This window comes from Lycium barbarum, chromosome 2 (assembly GCF_019175385.1).
Source record: "Lycium barbarum isolate Lr01 chromosome 2, ASM1917538v2, whole genome shotgun sequence".
Classification (NCBI taxonomy): Eukaryota; Viridiplantae; Streptophyta; class Magnoliopsida; order Solanales; family Solanaceae; genus Lycium; species Lycium barbarum.
The window spans coordinates 131,856,984-131,871,973 of NC_083338.1; the positions used below are offsets into that span (position 1 = coordinate 131,856,984).

Here is a 14,990-nt window from a genome sequence, read left to right on the forward strand (position 1 = left end):
TAGTAAGCCATCCAAACTTTGGGTTTGGATTATTGCTTTCCAAATCTGAAGTCCACTCTAATTTCTGATCATACTCAATAGAAATCATTAAGAATCCAATCTCTCAACTAGTATGAGGCTATAAGGTTATGGATCCACACAAATAGTTCCAATTGTGGAAATAAGTTGTGAGAAAAAAGTGCAAATTTATTTCCTTCAAGAGCAATTTCCTATAAGAAGAATCTTATCACCAGCAAGGTATTATTTCAAACTCTCTAATTCCCACAACCGGAGGACTCACAAATATAATTACATAATTATACTCAACGCGTAAAAGATGCTGAACGATATCTAACTGCTGTTTATAAAACTAGTATATATGCCATAGCATTCATGTAACTAGTATTGATAATGGTACAAAGTGATATGATCAGAATGCACTCGGTCTGTAACACTATTCATTACATATCAATATATACAACAAGGCTCTATGGTAATTACTCATTAGTGATGTGTTGCCTTTTTGACATTTTCAACCCCTGTTATTGAAGTTCATGAAGCTAGGTTGGGTCTGCCCACCAATATTTTGGCTACTTGTGGTAGCACATTGGACAAATGACTGCGGCTGGGGAGGGAAATGTGGATGTGTGCCCCTGCTTCCATTTGCAGCTGCTATCTTTAGCCGCTGCAGTTCTTCTCTCAGAGCTTCATTCAGAGCTGGAAATTATTCACATGTTAATACAATTAATAGCAGTGAAAATTATACTTATCAAGTTATTATACAGGCATACCGTCTCTAAGATGGGCTTCTTGTTCCAAAGCTTGCAACCGTAGTTTGAGTTCTTTGTTCTCAGTAGTCAATCCACTATTGTCTCTCTGCAGCATCATACACAAATGGCATGAAAATGAGTAAGGATAAGTTATTATGCTTTTTGACAATAGTGTGTTAGCAATAGCATAATTTGCAATGGTAATATTCCATTCAGCAACACATAAATACAGTCGATACATGTCTATAGATAACTAGAAACTGCAATTTTGCGCACACAGCATATACAACTCATGGATAACTGGATCATCCTAATGTATGTTACCATCAAAATGAGAAAATAAGGGCAAAAAGTTCAACCGTCAGCCAAAGTAATTTTAAAAAAGGAAAATCAAAACAGCAGGGAGCAATCATGGAAAAACTAGAACAGTAAACCTTCAGTATAACAAACTGCAGACTGTGCCACACAACTACATACGCATTATGTCGTGGCAGCCAGATCCATACTCAAACAAAAAAAGAGTGACGGAGTAGCATAAAGATGAATTTCCAACCAGAGAAATGGAATTAACGTAGATTCCACAAACAATTTATTGCTAACAGCTAGCAGGGTACCATACACGGATATTTCCAATGATGCTAGAAAAAACAAGATAACAATAAGAACCTCTTAATTGATGATGACTATTCCTCCATTAATATAGTTCATTATTTAGCACCATAGAGAAGTGCAACAGCTTAGAAAAAGTCTAATGACCTGACTAGCTAGTGGGTGAAAAAGAAAAGGTTTGACTGAAAATTTTCCTGTATCCTAAGAAAAATTATGGTTTCCATGATTAGCACCAAAGAAGTGTAACTGAATAGAAAAGCCTAATTTCATGTATTTTCCTCCCCCCCTCCATCTTGCTAAGCTTTCCACATCACTAGTAAAAGAGGACGGACAGGAATATGAACATAATACCCTTTCAGTCAAAAGAATCCAAAAGAAATAAATAATGGGAAGTTCAGCGTAGTGATAATAGTTTAGTGGTAGATGGGGTATATAGTTACCCCAATAACAGCCCTAAACCCAAGCTTCTTTGATGACAAAAAGATTATTTTACTGCAAGCAGGAAATAACCTACCCAGCTATTGAAAGCCAAAGGTCGCTTCACTGATTTGGTAATAACCATCCAGGCTGCACTGAATATTTTGATTATCCGCCAACATTTCTTTCAGAGTTACTTTGTTATTGATCGCACAAATATTTTCTATCCCTCTGTTACTTCTGCTCAACTGGAGAAATGATCCTAATCCACAGACCCTACTGAAACTAGCATATAGAGCTTCTTACTTTCAGTCATCAATTTTGGCAATCAATAACCTCTGGATCTTTAATAACAAGATGGACGAGAGCTTGTTTCTCTCCCTCAATCCTCACAAATAGGTAAAAGGTACCAAAAAAACAGACGAATTCTTTATAATGACATCTATTAGAAAATCGTTCTACCAAATTTTTATTGCACACATTGACCAGAGTAAGACACCCATGTAACTCATTCTTTGAACCCAAATAAAATCCTATAAGAAATTAAAACCGCAACATCTTCATTCGATATCAAGGCAATGAATGAATTGAGAAATTTAATTCAAGTCAAAAAAATCATACAAAGCGGAGAGCCATTTTGAATTGAAGATGTTGCAACTCTGACCCACATACATGCAATCACATATCTGAACACAAGAAGCTGTTGGAAGCTGTTGAACTTCTAAGGTTACTTCAGACAACAGAATCCCATAACCATGATAAGTATTGCATATACCCTTTGTTTATTGTATGTAAACATGAGAAGCTATTGAATCTTTAAGGTTACTTTATATAACAAAATTTGATAACCATGAAGAGTATTGCATATAGTCATTTTGGGTATCAAAAAAATAATAACAATAAAGAAGAGTACTGTATAAAGTCTCTCTAATTTGTACCTGCAGAACCGTGATTTGTGCAGATAGAGTAGTAGCTTCAGTCTGCAGAGTCTGCACCTTTCTCTCCAGTTCGCTAGTATAACGTATTTTGCGCTCCTTCGAACGTGCAGCAGATTGTCTGTTTGCAAGAATCCTGCAATAATGCAGAAACAAAGATGAGTTTCTACAAAAGCTTAAACCTAAGTTTAATGCTAGAACTCTGATCTACAAAAGGGACTTGGCATTTTAAGCAAAACTGAAAACACACAAATGACAAGATAATAATTCTGGGAAGCCATGCTATGTAACAGTGACACATGATAACCATTTGTGCTAAAAATTTCAGATTACTATGTTTTTTGATGAAGAATTTCAGATTACTATGTTATCAATGAGAGACCATCAGTAACCTATAGTTACCGAACTTCCTCCTACTCTTTCATCCTAAACCAGCATACAAGGTACAAACTTCTTTTTTCCCAAAATAAAAAGTTCACTTGTTTCAGTTAAAGACCAATTCGCCGGTGTTAAATATCCTGACCATTCACATATAATTTAGCGGACACTTATTTCATTCTGCATAAGAGAGAACTGTTGTAAAATGATCACCAACATACTTCTTTCTCAAATCATATCCTTTCCTTCTCTTCCATCCAAAGTAAAAAAATCTTAACCAAACAAAAAGAAGCTCAACCCCAAAAATCTTCACAGTAAAATTGAGACAACTGCACACAAAAGTAAAAAAAAGAATTTTTCTTTTAGTAAAAGTTTTCACCTTTTGGCTCTCTTGGGATCCATCAAAGCCAGCTCAGCAAGTCTATCAGGCGCCATAGCTTTCTTAACAACCGAACTACTACACTCACCCCCTTCAAACGACGCCGTACTAAACGACCCATCCATCGAATTACTATGCCTATGCCTCCGACCCGAACCAATCGCCTTCTTCTCCTCAACCGCCGCCACGTCACCACCACCAAACTCCAACCCATCAAAAAAGTCAGCGTCAACAGAAAGACTCCTGAAATGATTCAGACCCGGTCTAGGGTTAACTAAACCCGGTCCAGTTGATGACGTGTCAGCTGAATTAGCCGGTTGTGGTTGTTGTTGGTGCATGTGGGTATCGGATGAGATATCTAAGTTGAAGTCAGCAACGACGTCGTCTAAGAGGATATCATCATCTTCAGTGAAGTCTGGGAAACGGAAGAACGTTTCTGATTGGGCTCGACGGTGACGTGCTATTCGGGTCGGAGTATCCGGCATCTGCTCTAACTCGGTTCTACCCGCTACAAATTTAACGGGTATCGGCTTTCCGCTGAACTTTGGGTCCATTGGAAACTTCAAATCAGTTCTTGAGGTTTGATTTTGGGACCCTATTTGAGTAGAATAGAAATGGAAAAGAAGGAGGAAAGAGAGTGCAGTTGGCTAAAAGAGCAAACTCACATGCGGGGGATTTTATTGGACTTGTTTAGAACGGTTAACTTCAAACCCCCCAACATTTAAATAATACAATAGCAAGGGTTTTACGACTTTTATAGAAGAAACATTTCTTAAAGTTTAGAGGGTAATGATGAAGCACACCTACAGTTTGTGTATTTACGAAACGTAGCTATAGTTTAAAGTTGTATCAGTGCATACAGTTGCACTGGCCGCTGAGCTTAGCTGAGATCGCGCGTATCAGCGCATACACATGCGTATTGTGTATTTGCTACAAAACCTAAAATATAGCTATCTTTCGTAATTTTTTGAAATTCTAGCTACATTTCGTAAATATAATTTAAATGTCTGCCACGTCGTGTTAATTTTTTTTTAAAGTATAGTGTAAACTCTATTTTTCTTAATAATGCATAGTAACTCTATTTAAAATTCAAAAGTAAAACACATACATACAAGAACTAATTCAACTACCGTCAAATTTCTCTATAACAACATCGTTGGGTCCGAAATTTTTCAGCTGTTATAGAAAATGACTGTTATACACCTATAACAGCATTGACATTTAAATAATACTTCACTGTTATAGGCAAAAAAGATGCATAAAATCTAATTTTCATTTTTAGTTGTCAACTTCTAAGGTTAATCACACTTTGTATAACGACGGAATTTTTTTAATGATGAATATATATATATTATGACATTTGTTTTTCATAAATAGTGTATTAAATGATCAAATATTTGATCAAAATCTCTACACTTATTACTGGTAATCATAGATATTCTATTTTTATAAAGATGGTTAATTATTATATTACTAAAAAAAGAAGATGGTTGTTATATCAGGGGTAATTTACAAAGAGCGTATTGTTATAAAGCTAGTTGTTGCTGTTATAGGTGAAATGTTGTTATAGAGAAGTAAAATATAACATAAAAAATCGGCTCCGAAAAAATTTGACTGTTATCGAGAGGTGCTGTTATATGCGGGTGTTGTTTTAGAGAGGTCTGACTGTATATAGACATGATAACAACTCTTAACAAGTCAATTTATTAGCTTATTGTCAAATAGTTAAACTAGAACTGAAAGCAGCGAACTAACCATCTCATACTCGATTCCCGCATCTTATCCTCCACCGAGGCCACTCCCAACTTGTCCGAGATATTCTCATTTCTAATCCTACCTCTCCTAGTATGCCCGCACATCCATCGTACTCTCCACAACCTTCATCTTCTGAACATGAGAATTCTTGACTGGCCAACACTCCGAGCCTACCAAAAGGAAAGAATTTTGTAGGTTGTAAGTGGGTTTATAAGATCATGTATAAGGCCTCAGGTGAAGTGGAAAGATTTAAAGCAAGATTAGTTGCTAAGGGATATAGTCAAAAGAGCGAATAGACTATCAAGAAACCTTTTCTCCAGTGGTAAAAATTGTTACTGTTAGAACCATTCTAACTTAGCTGTATCTAAAAAATGGCATTTACACCAAATGGATGTGTATAATGCTTTCTTACAAGGTGATCTTCATGATGAGATTTGCATGAAACTTCCTCAAGGATTTAAAAGTCGGGAGGACTCATCAGTATGTAAACTTGTTAAATCCTTATATGGATTAAAACAAGCTCATAGGGAGTGGAATCACAAACTTACAGAAGCACTTATTCAATTCAATTTCAACCAGAGTCGGTTTGATCATTCATTATTTACAAGAAAAACAACCAGAGGTCTAGTTCTAGTGCTTGTGTATGTTAATGATATGCTAATCACTGGTGACAGTTTAGAGCTTATTAATGAAGTCAAGGATTCACTTCAATAGGCTTTCAAGATGAAAGATCTAGGGGATATCAAATACTTCCTTAGTATAAAGTTTGCAAGATCTGACAGAGGAATGGTAATGCACTAAAGAAAGTACACTTTAGAACTGATTTATGAAACTGGTGTGTCTGCTGCTAAGCCTGCTTTTACTTCTATGATCCAACCATCAAATTAACGTCAATACAATATGATGACCATGTCAAGGATGTTAAGAATAATACAGATCAACCTGCAGATCAGACTTCTTACTAGAGCCTAATATGTAAACTTCTTTATCTAACAATGACTAGACCTGCTATCTCATTTGGAGTTCAAATTCTAAGTCAGTTTCACCAAAATCCCAAAAATGCTGCTATCAGAATAGTAAGGTATATCAAACAGCAGCCTGGACAAGGTATTTTACTCTCAAGCAACCAGAAGAATACTATTACTACATGGTGTGACTTTGATTGGGCTGCATGCCCTCTAACAAGAAAATCTGTAACTGGATTCCTAGTCAATTTTGGTGATACTTTAGTTTCTTGGAAATCAAAGAAACAGTCTATTGTTTCAAGGAGTTTTGCAGAAGCAGAATATAGAAGTCTAGCAACTACTGTTGCTGAATTGATTTGGCTTCATGGTTTACTCAAAGAAGTACGATTAGAGATTTCCTTGCCTATTGATGTTCATAGTGACAGTAAAGCTGATATGCAGATTGTAGCCAATCCTGCTTACCATGAAAGAACAAAACACATTTGCACGATTGCCCTTCAAAGGCCGTCGATTCCATCAATTATAACCAGAAGGAAGATTAAGAAGTAGTTTTTTGAAACTAGAAAACATTTTAAATTTTATCTTTGTCTAACATATATAATTTATAAACCTGTTATTCATTATTTGAATAGAAATTCTGTTCAAGCTCTTCCTTTACAAAGGAAAGCAAAGAAAGACGGAAACAATTGACAGTCATTTTGGAAACAACCAGTACATACTTTTAAATAGTTAGTACTGCAAAAAGAAACCAACCAACAATGCAGATAAATAGAGTACTAACTTATCACTAACCTATGACCTGAAGTAATAGCTAAAAAAGTTGACCCCATTACCTAATTAATTTCAATATAATTAGGACTCCTAAGATGACTTAACTGAAATATAAAAATTGTAGCTCCTAAAATATGACACTAACTTTTGAATCAGTCAACAGCTAAAGAGAAAGTAAGTCTCTATCGACGGGCTTGAAAGCTGGAGTAGAAAATATGAGAGAAAAGGAAGAATGGTTTATTTTAAGAGGTGGGTCGGAGCGGGTAAAATAGGAGAATGGGTTATTTTTTATGAAATGGGGTTATTTGAATCAATTTGGGGATTTCCATCAAATGAAGGGTATATTTGTTAACTTTCATAACGGCAGGGGCTTAAATGACCCAAAATTAGTTCGGAGGATATTTTTACCAAAAAAACAAATTAGAGGGATAATTTTTTACCCTTTTCCCAACTAAAATATATAGGAGGGAGTAAACACAATGTAAAAACATGCTTTGAATATGGGTTAAACGGTCAAAATGTGTAAACCGTATATGATTACGAATGTTTTGTGATTGAGACAATTAGTCTCATGAGACTTCACGCCTCCATTACCGTTTCAAAATGTATAGGATTTTTACTCTTCTGAAGCAAGTATTTAATTCTGAATGAAATAAATATTATGTTTCTTTTAGAATATTTATCAACGGCAAGCTTCCACAAATTAGGAGCACAGATATACAAAGGAAGGGGGATAGAATTATTGCTACTCTTATTTTATTTGCATAGTGTATATTGCCAATTATAAGATACGGTTAAAAAAATACAATAGTAATTGGTTTGCTTTGAAGAAAATCGGAATCAAATGAAAGAAAAAGAAAAGAAATGATGGAAGAAGATACAATGGAAAGCACTAATTATTTGGGTAAAGTCTGAAAAAATTAACTATTGGGGAGTAATATTGCTAAAGAAGCTTCCGTCTTGTCGGGACAATGTGTTGTTTTCTATTGAAGGGATCCAATGAGTGTTTATCACTCTTATCAAAATTAAATTATAATGGTTTTGACATTAACAAGGCCACCAATAAATGATTCGAACAACAAGGAATAGATGCAATGAATTTAACTAAGTATATTTTAATCTTTTTATGGTGGAGCTAAATCCCTCCTTGATACACTTGTAAATATAATGATGATAGTATATGGTCTATGGATCAATAATATAGTTCTTCAAGGACAGCATGTTTTATCATCGGCTATGGATATGATCATATGAATATTATTTGCAGATAAAGACAGGTATTGCTACTCAAAGAGGTGTTCATATTTTAATTGATTTAAGCTATTATACTAACATTATTGAATAATAAATTAAACTTTGCTTATTTGATACTAAAAATAGTAGCTGGTCAAGAATTCAAACAGGACTGCTTCTGAGTAAAACATGTCTTCTGAGAAATAAATCTAAATTATGGAGAAATTGCCAACTACACATCTAAACTATGTGGGGGTCCTATGAAATAGCTGTTGACACCCAATTTTGTCTCGCCTCTCTTCTGAAATACCTATTTATACTTCTAATATTTTTTGAAAAATAAAAAATATATATATTTATATTTTTTTTCTATAATTAGCCTCTTATCAATACCGGCGTTTCATTGATCCATTACAGTTACTAGCCATCATTATTATTATTAGCATCATTATTATTATTAGTATTATTATTCACAATTTTTATCATTTCGGCATTTTACCAGCTTACGCACACGCATCGCATTTATCTTTGCATGATTAAATAATAGTGTTTATTTACTGTGAATTTTTGAAATATTATTGCACGGCTATTACAACGCCATTTTTTTTTTATTATCTGAGCACTAATAATTACATATTTTATATTAAGTAACATTTTAATCCATATTAATTCAGTCCATAATTAAATTCTAAAACTATTTTGGGCTAAAGCCTAATTTGTGAAACCAACCCAATTTTCGGACCAATCCACATTTTTAATACCCAGCCCACTATTCATTCAAACAGACCAGCCCATACCCGTTTGATTTGTACCCGACCCGGCCCAAATACCCTTTTAACAAAATATGAAACCTTAGGGTTTCATATTTTTCCTTCAGCCGACACCCCCCCCCCCTTTTTTTTTTCTTTCTTTTTCTCCTCTTTCTCTCTCTCTTCGCTCCCTCTTCTCTTATCGACATCCCCACCACCGCCGCTCCTCTTCATCATCTCTCGTCCCCACCACCGCCGCCTACACCCCGCTCCCACTTCCCTCTGTTCCCCGCTCCTCTCTCCTTTTTCTTCGATTCAAACGAGCCAAAACCCTATAAATGGTCGCGACTTGAAATCGTTTAGGACAGGTTCGAGAATCGCAAGAATCCCCTTACAAAAAACGAGTACTTGAACCCCCTAAAGCAAGAAACAAGTTTTTTTTTCAGTGGCAAAATCACCTAAGCAATACTAGTTCATCAGCCGCCTCAAAATCTCCATAAAAAATCAGTTTCTTTAGCAAATCGTAATCTTATTTTATTCGGGTCAAAATACTAGATCCCAATTTATATTCGTTTGCCTTGTTGTTGTTGTGAATCCAAGTATCGCAAGCTCGGATTTGATAGTGTTCGAGGGTAGATCGAAGATCCTGCCTCACTTCGCTGCACCCGAAGAAGGTCAGTGAACTTCATTCCTTTCATTTATTTTTTAGTTCTTGCATATAATGTGTTTATGCGATTAGTATGCTGTTTAGTTTAGTCGTCGTTAGGGTATGCTTAAAATGCTGATATGATGTGGTTTGCTGTTTCATCTGGTTGTGTATTGTTAGTTTACTTTCGTTCTGTTTTAGTTCAGTTTAGAACGTGTCGAATGTTTCTGATTAGTGCTTAATTTGTATTATACTTCTAGTATGACTGTTTAGTTAAGTCTATTCATGCTTAATCCTATTTTTTTGAACTTGTTTTGGTTTCATGTTTGGACAATTTGACGAATGATTAAAGTATGGGCTATTGGATAATGTGATTTAATGCGTATGGGTTTTAGTTTTACATTCCAGTTTTCAGTTTGAATCTATTCTCTTCTTCAGTCTTCAGTGTCGCGAGGTGTATTCTCTGTGGTTATGGTCCAAAATGGTTCAACATTAGCTCTCCAAATCTTACTCTAGTTCAAGTAATTTTGGGAGTATGCATTGTTTATTTGTTTTCAAGTAATTACTAAAATATCGAGTTCTAGTTTATTTCCCTATTGCTGTAATGGACTGATTCAGTGCTAAAATTAAATTATGTCCAGTTCCGTGACTGAGTTAAAATCAATTTCGTGCTTAGATTAGGATACGATGTATGATTTTCCCAGTTCATATGCCTTCTATGTCTGTTTCTTTTCTCTAAATAAGGCTGAACAACATTTGGGATTCGGCTTTGATATCTTTTAATATATGTTGGGCTTTGCTGAATTCTGAAAATGATATTTGAGGCTCCCTATTGATAAAACATACCAGTTGTGTGTGTGTGTGTATCACTTTGTGGATCAAATTTCCTGTGTTTGGAAAAGTTTATTTTTTTGGCTCTTGAGTGCTGTCATCTGTCATTCTCCTGAAACAATTTGATTCCGAGTGCTATGCGTTGATGTTTTGGGTTCCAGGTTCATTCTCTCAAATTTTCTTGTGTCTGTTGTATTGAGTTGGCCTTATCGATGCCTTGTATGACTTTACACTGACTTGTATTGCATTGGTTTGGCTTCACTTGAATGAGTTATCATTTGGGATTAACTTATGAAAGTCTTTAAGATTGCCTAAAAAATGGTTTTAAGAGAAGAAATGGATTACTAAATGGGCTAAGGTGGTCATTTCGCAAGTTATTTTAGTTCTGAGTGTTAGTACTGTTACTAGCAACACTTAATTTTTTAACAAATTGAATAACTGAAGTGACATTTTTGGTCCAGTAAAGGTAAATAGTTTGAAATGATTATGTGGAGTCAAATTTGGTCCTCTGTGTGTGCTTAAGGACCCTGGTTTTCTTCATTTTGCATGATAAGTCCAGAGAATAATTTAAAAACTGTTTGGCCTTCCTTTTAAAAAAAAAACGATTATGCTTGATAAATTCTTATTTTTACTAACAAGTAGTGGAGAATGCATCTCATTTTGACAAAAGGTCAGTGTGGCTTTCAATTTTATTTGAGTTGGTTCATTCTTTGTTCACTAGTCTTGCCTCACAACTTTTTATTTTTCCTTTTAAAACTGATTTTTGCAAACGAAGGAATGGTATCTGGTTTAAATTTTGAATGCAAAAAGGGTTTCTATGGTCTTGATTCATGCTGGATTTGTCTAAGGTTCATCTGCCTTGTGTCATCCATTCTAAAATGTTGTCCAAAATGAGTATGTGGTCTGTCTTAAAGAGGATATCATTTTGATTAGATTACTGTTGAGGTGATCATTAGTATATCTTAGTTCTAGCATTTGATTGAGTTTAAAGCCAATAGCTTTGAAAGTGTAAGTGATAGATTAATGATGGTATGAGCATGAGTACGGTTTGCTTCAAAGGTTTGTTGGTTTCCAGCATATAAATGCTCTATTGCTGAATTTTGTCTTAAATGAACAACCATGTATAAGTGTTCAGATGATAGCATAAGTCAAACAGTTCTTCAATCATGTTGTTTTACATATGGTTAACTGTTGCAGATTTTCAATCCCTGCATAGTTTTTCCCCTATTCCCTCGCTGTTCAGCCTTATTCGAACGCAGTGTTTGGCATTTCATGTCTGTTCCCAGTTCTGTTGCGATCTGGATAGTTCTAGTTAATTTTCTAGTTGAATATCTAACTGCATCTTATGCTTGCTTGGAATGTTTGTTCTGGTCTGGATTACATGAGGCGTTCGCAAATTTCCTCCTCTCTTTCTGCATTTTATTTGCTCTTGTGGGTTCATCCTCTCTGATTTTCTTTCTAGTATAGCATACGTCCAAGTATACAGGGTATACAAAACCTTAGTGTACGCCCAGCATACACAAAGGTCGTATATCGGTGTATACCTTTCCACTATACCAAGTATATTCTGAGTATTATGCGCTACTATATCTGTCCGAGTCTTGCATATATTTATGTACGACAAACATCACATTGTGGAGTTTGCCTATGTAGGAGGGTGGCCCTATTTTTTTTTTATACCATAAGTATATAATGCTTGAATGCTGTATAAAATCGAGATATACCCAAATACTCCCAGAATATACACGACTTATTAACTTCTTTTGAATTCATATTCACATGTTTAACTTATTCCCCGGTCAGGTACTAATCCTTTTCCTTCTCATTTTATGCATGACCACTGCTGCGAGTCCGAGGGATTCGTCTCTTTCCGCATTCGGTGTTGGGCTAAATCCCAACGAAATCCTCTCGTGTCCAGCCCATCCGCAGCCTGTACACAAAAAGAAAAGAATTCTGGGCTAAAGCCCAATGGCAAAACAGTCCGCAGCAGTTGGGCCCTAAAATGGGCTAGATCCATCCATTTTTCTCCCCATCTACCTTATTTTTATTGTTGTGTATTCATATTTCCTTTGTATGACTAACACCTTATCTCGTTTTATTTTCTTAACTTAAATGAACCCTAGTAAAATTAGTGGTTTAGTTTTTAATATGATGGTAGTCAATAAAAAAAAAGGGGGGAAGCTAACACTAGTTCTATAAGTTTCATTCCCTTTTTATGTTAAAATTATTTATAGTATTTATTTTTATTAGAATAATTGATTTTCAAAAAATAGAATGACTACATATTTTTGAGCTAAAAGAATCATGATTTGTTCTTGCTATCTTAAAATTTAAAACGTCACTAATATTGCAAAATACGAGTTCAAGTATGCTCTACAAACGATTTTTTTCAAGGGTTACCTAACTATGAGTCTTTTAGCCAAGTATAGTTAACATAAAAGAAAGAAAACTCATACCCTTTCCATCACATTTTTTATCATAAACGTTTCAAAACGTCGCTAATATGCATTTATAAGTATAATTTATAAATAATCCTTCAAGTTTGAATCAATCATGCATATTTTTAGCTAAGCATAATTAATAAGAAATGGCTCCCTCCCTTTTGAATTCTATTTACAAGCCTAGATTTCCTACACTACTATATTGATATAATGTCATTTTATTCCAAGTTAAATTGGCTAGGTTTTCTTTTAAAAGCTTCTACTTATATACAAATTATTATATTTTGCAAGTCTTATTTTTTACAATAAAAATTATTATTTTAAACTCAACAACATTTATAAGTTTTATTTTTAAGTGGACTACTATGCATTTCTTCAAGTCAGTTTAAATAGCATCATTATGTTTTTTCCTTCAAAACCTCAATAATATTTATAACCTATTTTTCTTAAGAGTTAAGCATTATATTTAATCTTAATAAATTAACCTAAGTTTGGTCGGATAACCGTAAGTTAACGGATTCTAAAGGATGCCTAACCCCTTCCCTTTAGGATAATATAGAGCCCTTACCTAGAATCATACTGGTTAAGTAGACTATTAATTGAGGTTTAGTTTTTTTTAACTCTGCCTTAGTTAACCTCTAGGTGTCCTAATTCACCGTTAAATTAATTAGGTGGCGACTCCTTAAAACAAAATAAATAGGAATCACCAATATGTTGTACTCCTAAATCAATCCGGTTAAAACGGGGTATAACAATAGCCCATGCCAGAAATTATTTTATATATATATATATATATATATATATATATATATATATCAAAAACTAGTATATTTGAATTTACAGGCAAAACAAATAACATATATATGTGTCCTTAGAAGCCAGCATATTACTAACTTCCGAACAAGTTACAAGTTACAGTTCAAGTCAACGTAGAAATTATGCCCATTATATATATATGATAGTAGTCCAACATGGCATATATGTTGAATATAGCATAAAATCCTACCAGTTATCACAACTTGTATGTCATCATACTAAAATATATACTTTTTTCTTTTGTAGCTTATAAATCATAAAAAAAAGAGGTAAATAAAAGAGAGAATTTCTTTTGTAGCTTATAAATCATAAAAAAAGAGGTAAATAAAAGAGAGAAATATTGTGAGTGAAATGAAATAAACAAAGAGAGAGGTACAAAAAAAAAAGGGAATAAGTTTAGATGAGCTACCATGAATGAATACTTGAGATCATGAGAATATGATAGAGTTGGTAAGTTATTCAAAATGATAGCTAAGTTATATATAATATGGTATCCTACTGATTATCATGACTTGCATATCACAGTTGCAAATGTTTGACCATCTTTGCTGCTTAACTTAAGAGCGTTTTGATCTAGAATTTTTTCTTAATCTTAAACAAACTATTTTCGCATAAATATATTAAAGCTAGGATTATTTAAGTAGCAACACAATTCCTTTGGGCAAATCACCCTTACCCACGTAATATGCATATCTAAAACCATTGCCCAAGTAGAAAAATAGATTTTTTTTTTTGTATATCTCAAATTTAATACGATTAGGTAAACATTGGATGAAAAACATGTTTTCGTTCTAATTATACATTAAACATCAAAGACTTTTTTCAATTTTGAAGAAGTTTGTCAAAAGGGCCGAGTCAGCCCACATATAATCGAATTGGCCCTGGTGAGGGCTGGGCTAGAAACCAATGAGCGAGGTTGGGCTGAATAAGATACTGGGCCCGATAGATCGACCAGGCGCTATAGCTAGCTCGGGTCTCGGCCCATGGAGGCATCAACCCAAACCAACCTGGTTGGCAGTCAATTCTTTTACAATATTATTAACCGAATCTAATTTAAAATTCAAATCATAAGTCAAATAGACAAAATAGTAAATTAGCAATAGGAATAAAACTTGTTGTATATGATTAAAAGTTTAAAAGGCCATAACTTTGCGTTTTTTTTATCATAAGGTGGTTTTGACAGAGTCAATTTCGAGAAAAACAATCGTCTTTTTTGTTTTATTCAATTTATAGTTTTTCCTAAATTGGTACACATTTAATCTTTCGATATATAATTTTCTATGCAAAAAAGTAGAGCTCAATATCAAAATGACAGC

General features: G+C 34.2%; 1 protein-coding gene across 1 annotated transcript; it reads right to left on the reverse strand.

The window, feature by feature from the left end:
* Window positions 1-317: 317 nt before the first annotated feature.
* Window positions 318-4,195, reverse strand: LOC132627299 (transcription factor VIP1-like). Its single transcript, XM_060342569.1, has 4 exons — window positions 3,468-4,195; window positions 2,714-2,846; window positions 771-855; window positions 318-696 (listed from the first exon to the last, which is right to left on the reverse strand). Exons 1-4 carry the CDS (start codon window positions 4,019-4,021, stop codon window positions 512-514), a joined length of 957 nt encoding a protein of 318 aa, XP_060198552.1. The 5' UTR covers window positions 4,022-4,195; the 3' UTR covers window positions 318-511.
* Window positions 4,196-14,990: the final 10,795 nt, after the last annotated feature.

Coding starts and splice junctions, on each gene's coding strand:
- LOC132627299 (XM_060342569.1), bottom strand. CDS start 4,021: ATGGACCCAAAGTTCAGCGGAAAGCCGATACCCGTTAAATTTGTAGCG. Junction 2,847..3,467: donor GATCCCAAGAGAGCCAAAAG/GTGAAAACTTTT, acceptor GCATTATTGCAG/GATTCTTGCAAACAGACAAT. Junction 856..2,713: donor CACAAATCACGGTTCTGCAG/GTACAAATTAGA, acceptor ATGATGCTGCAG/AGAGACAATAGTGGATTGAC.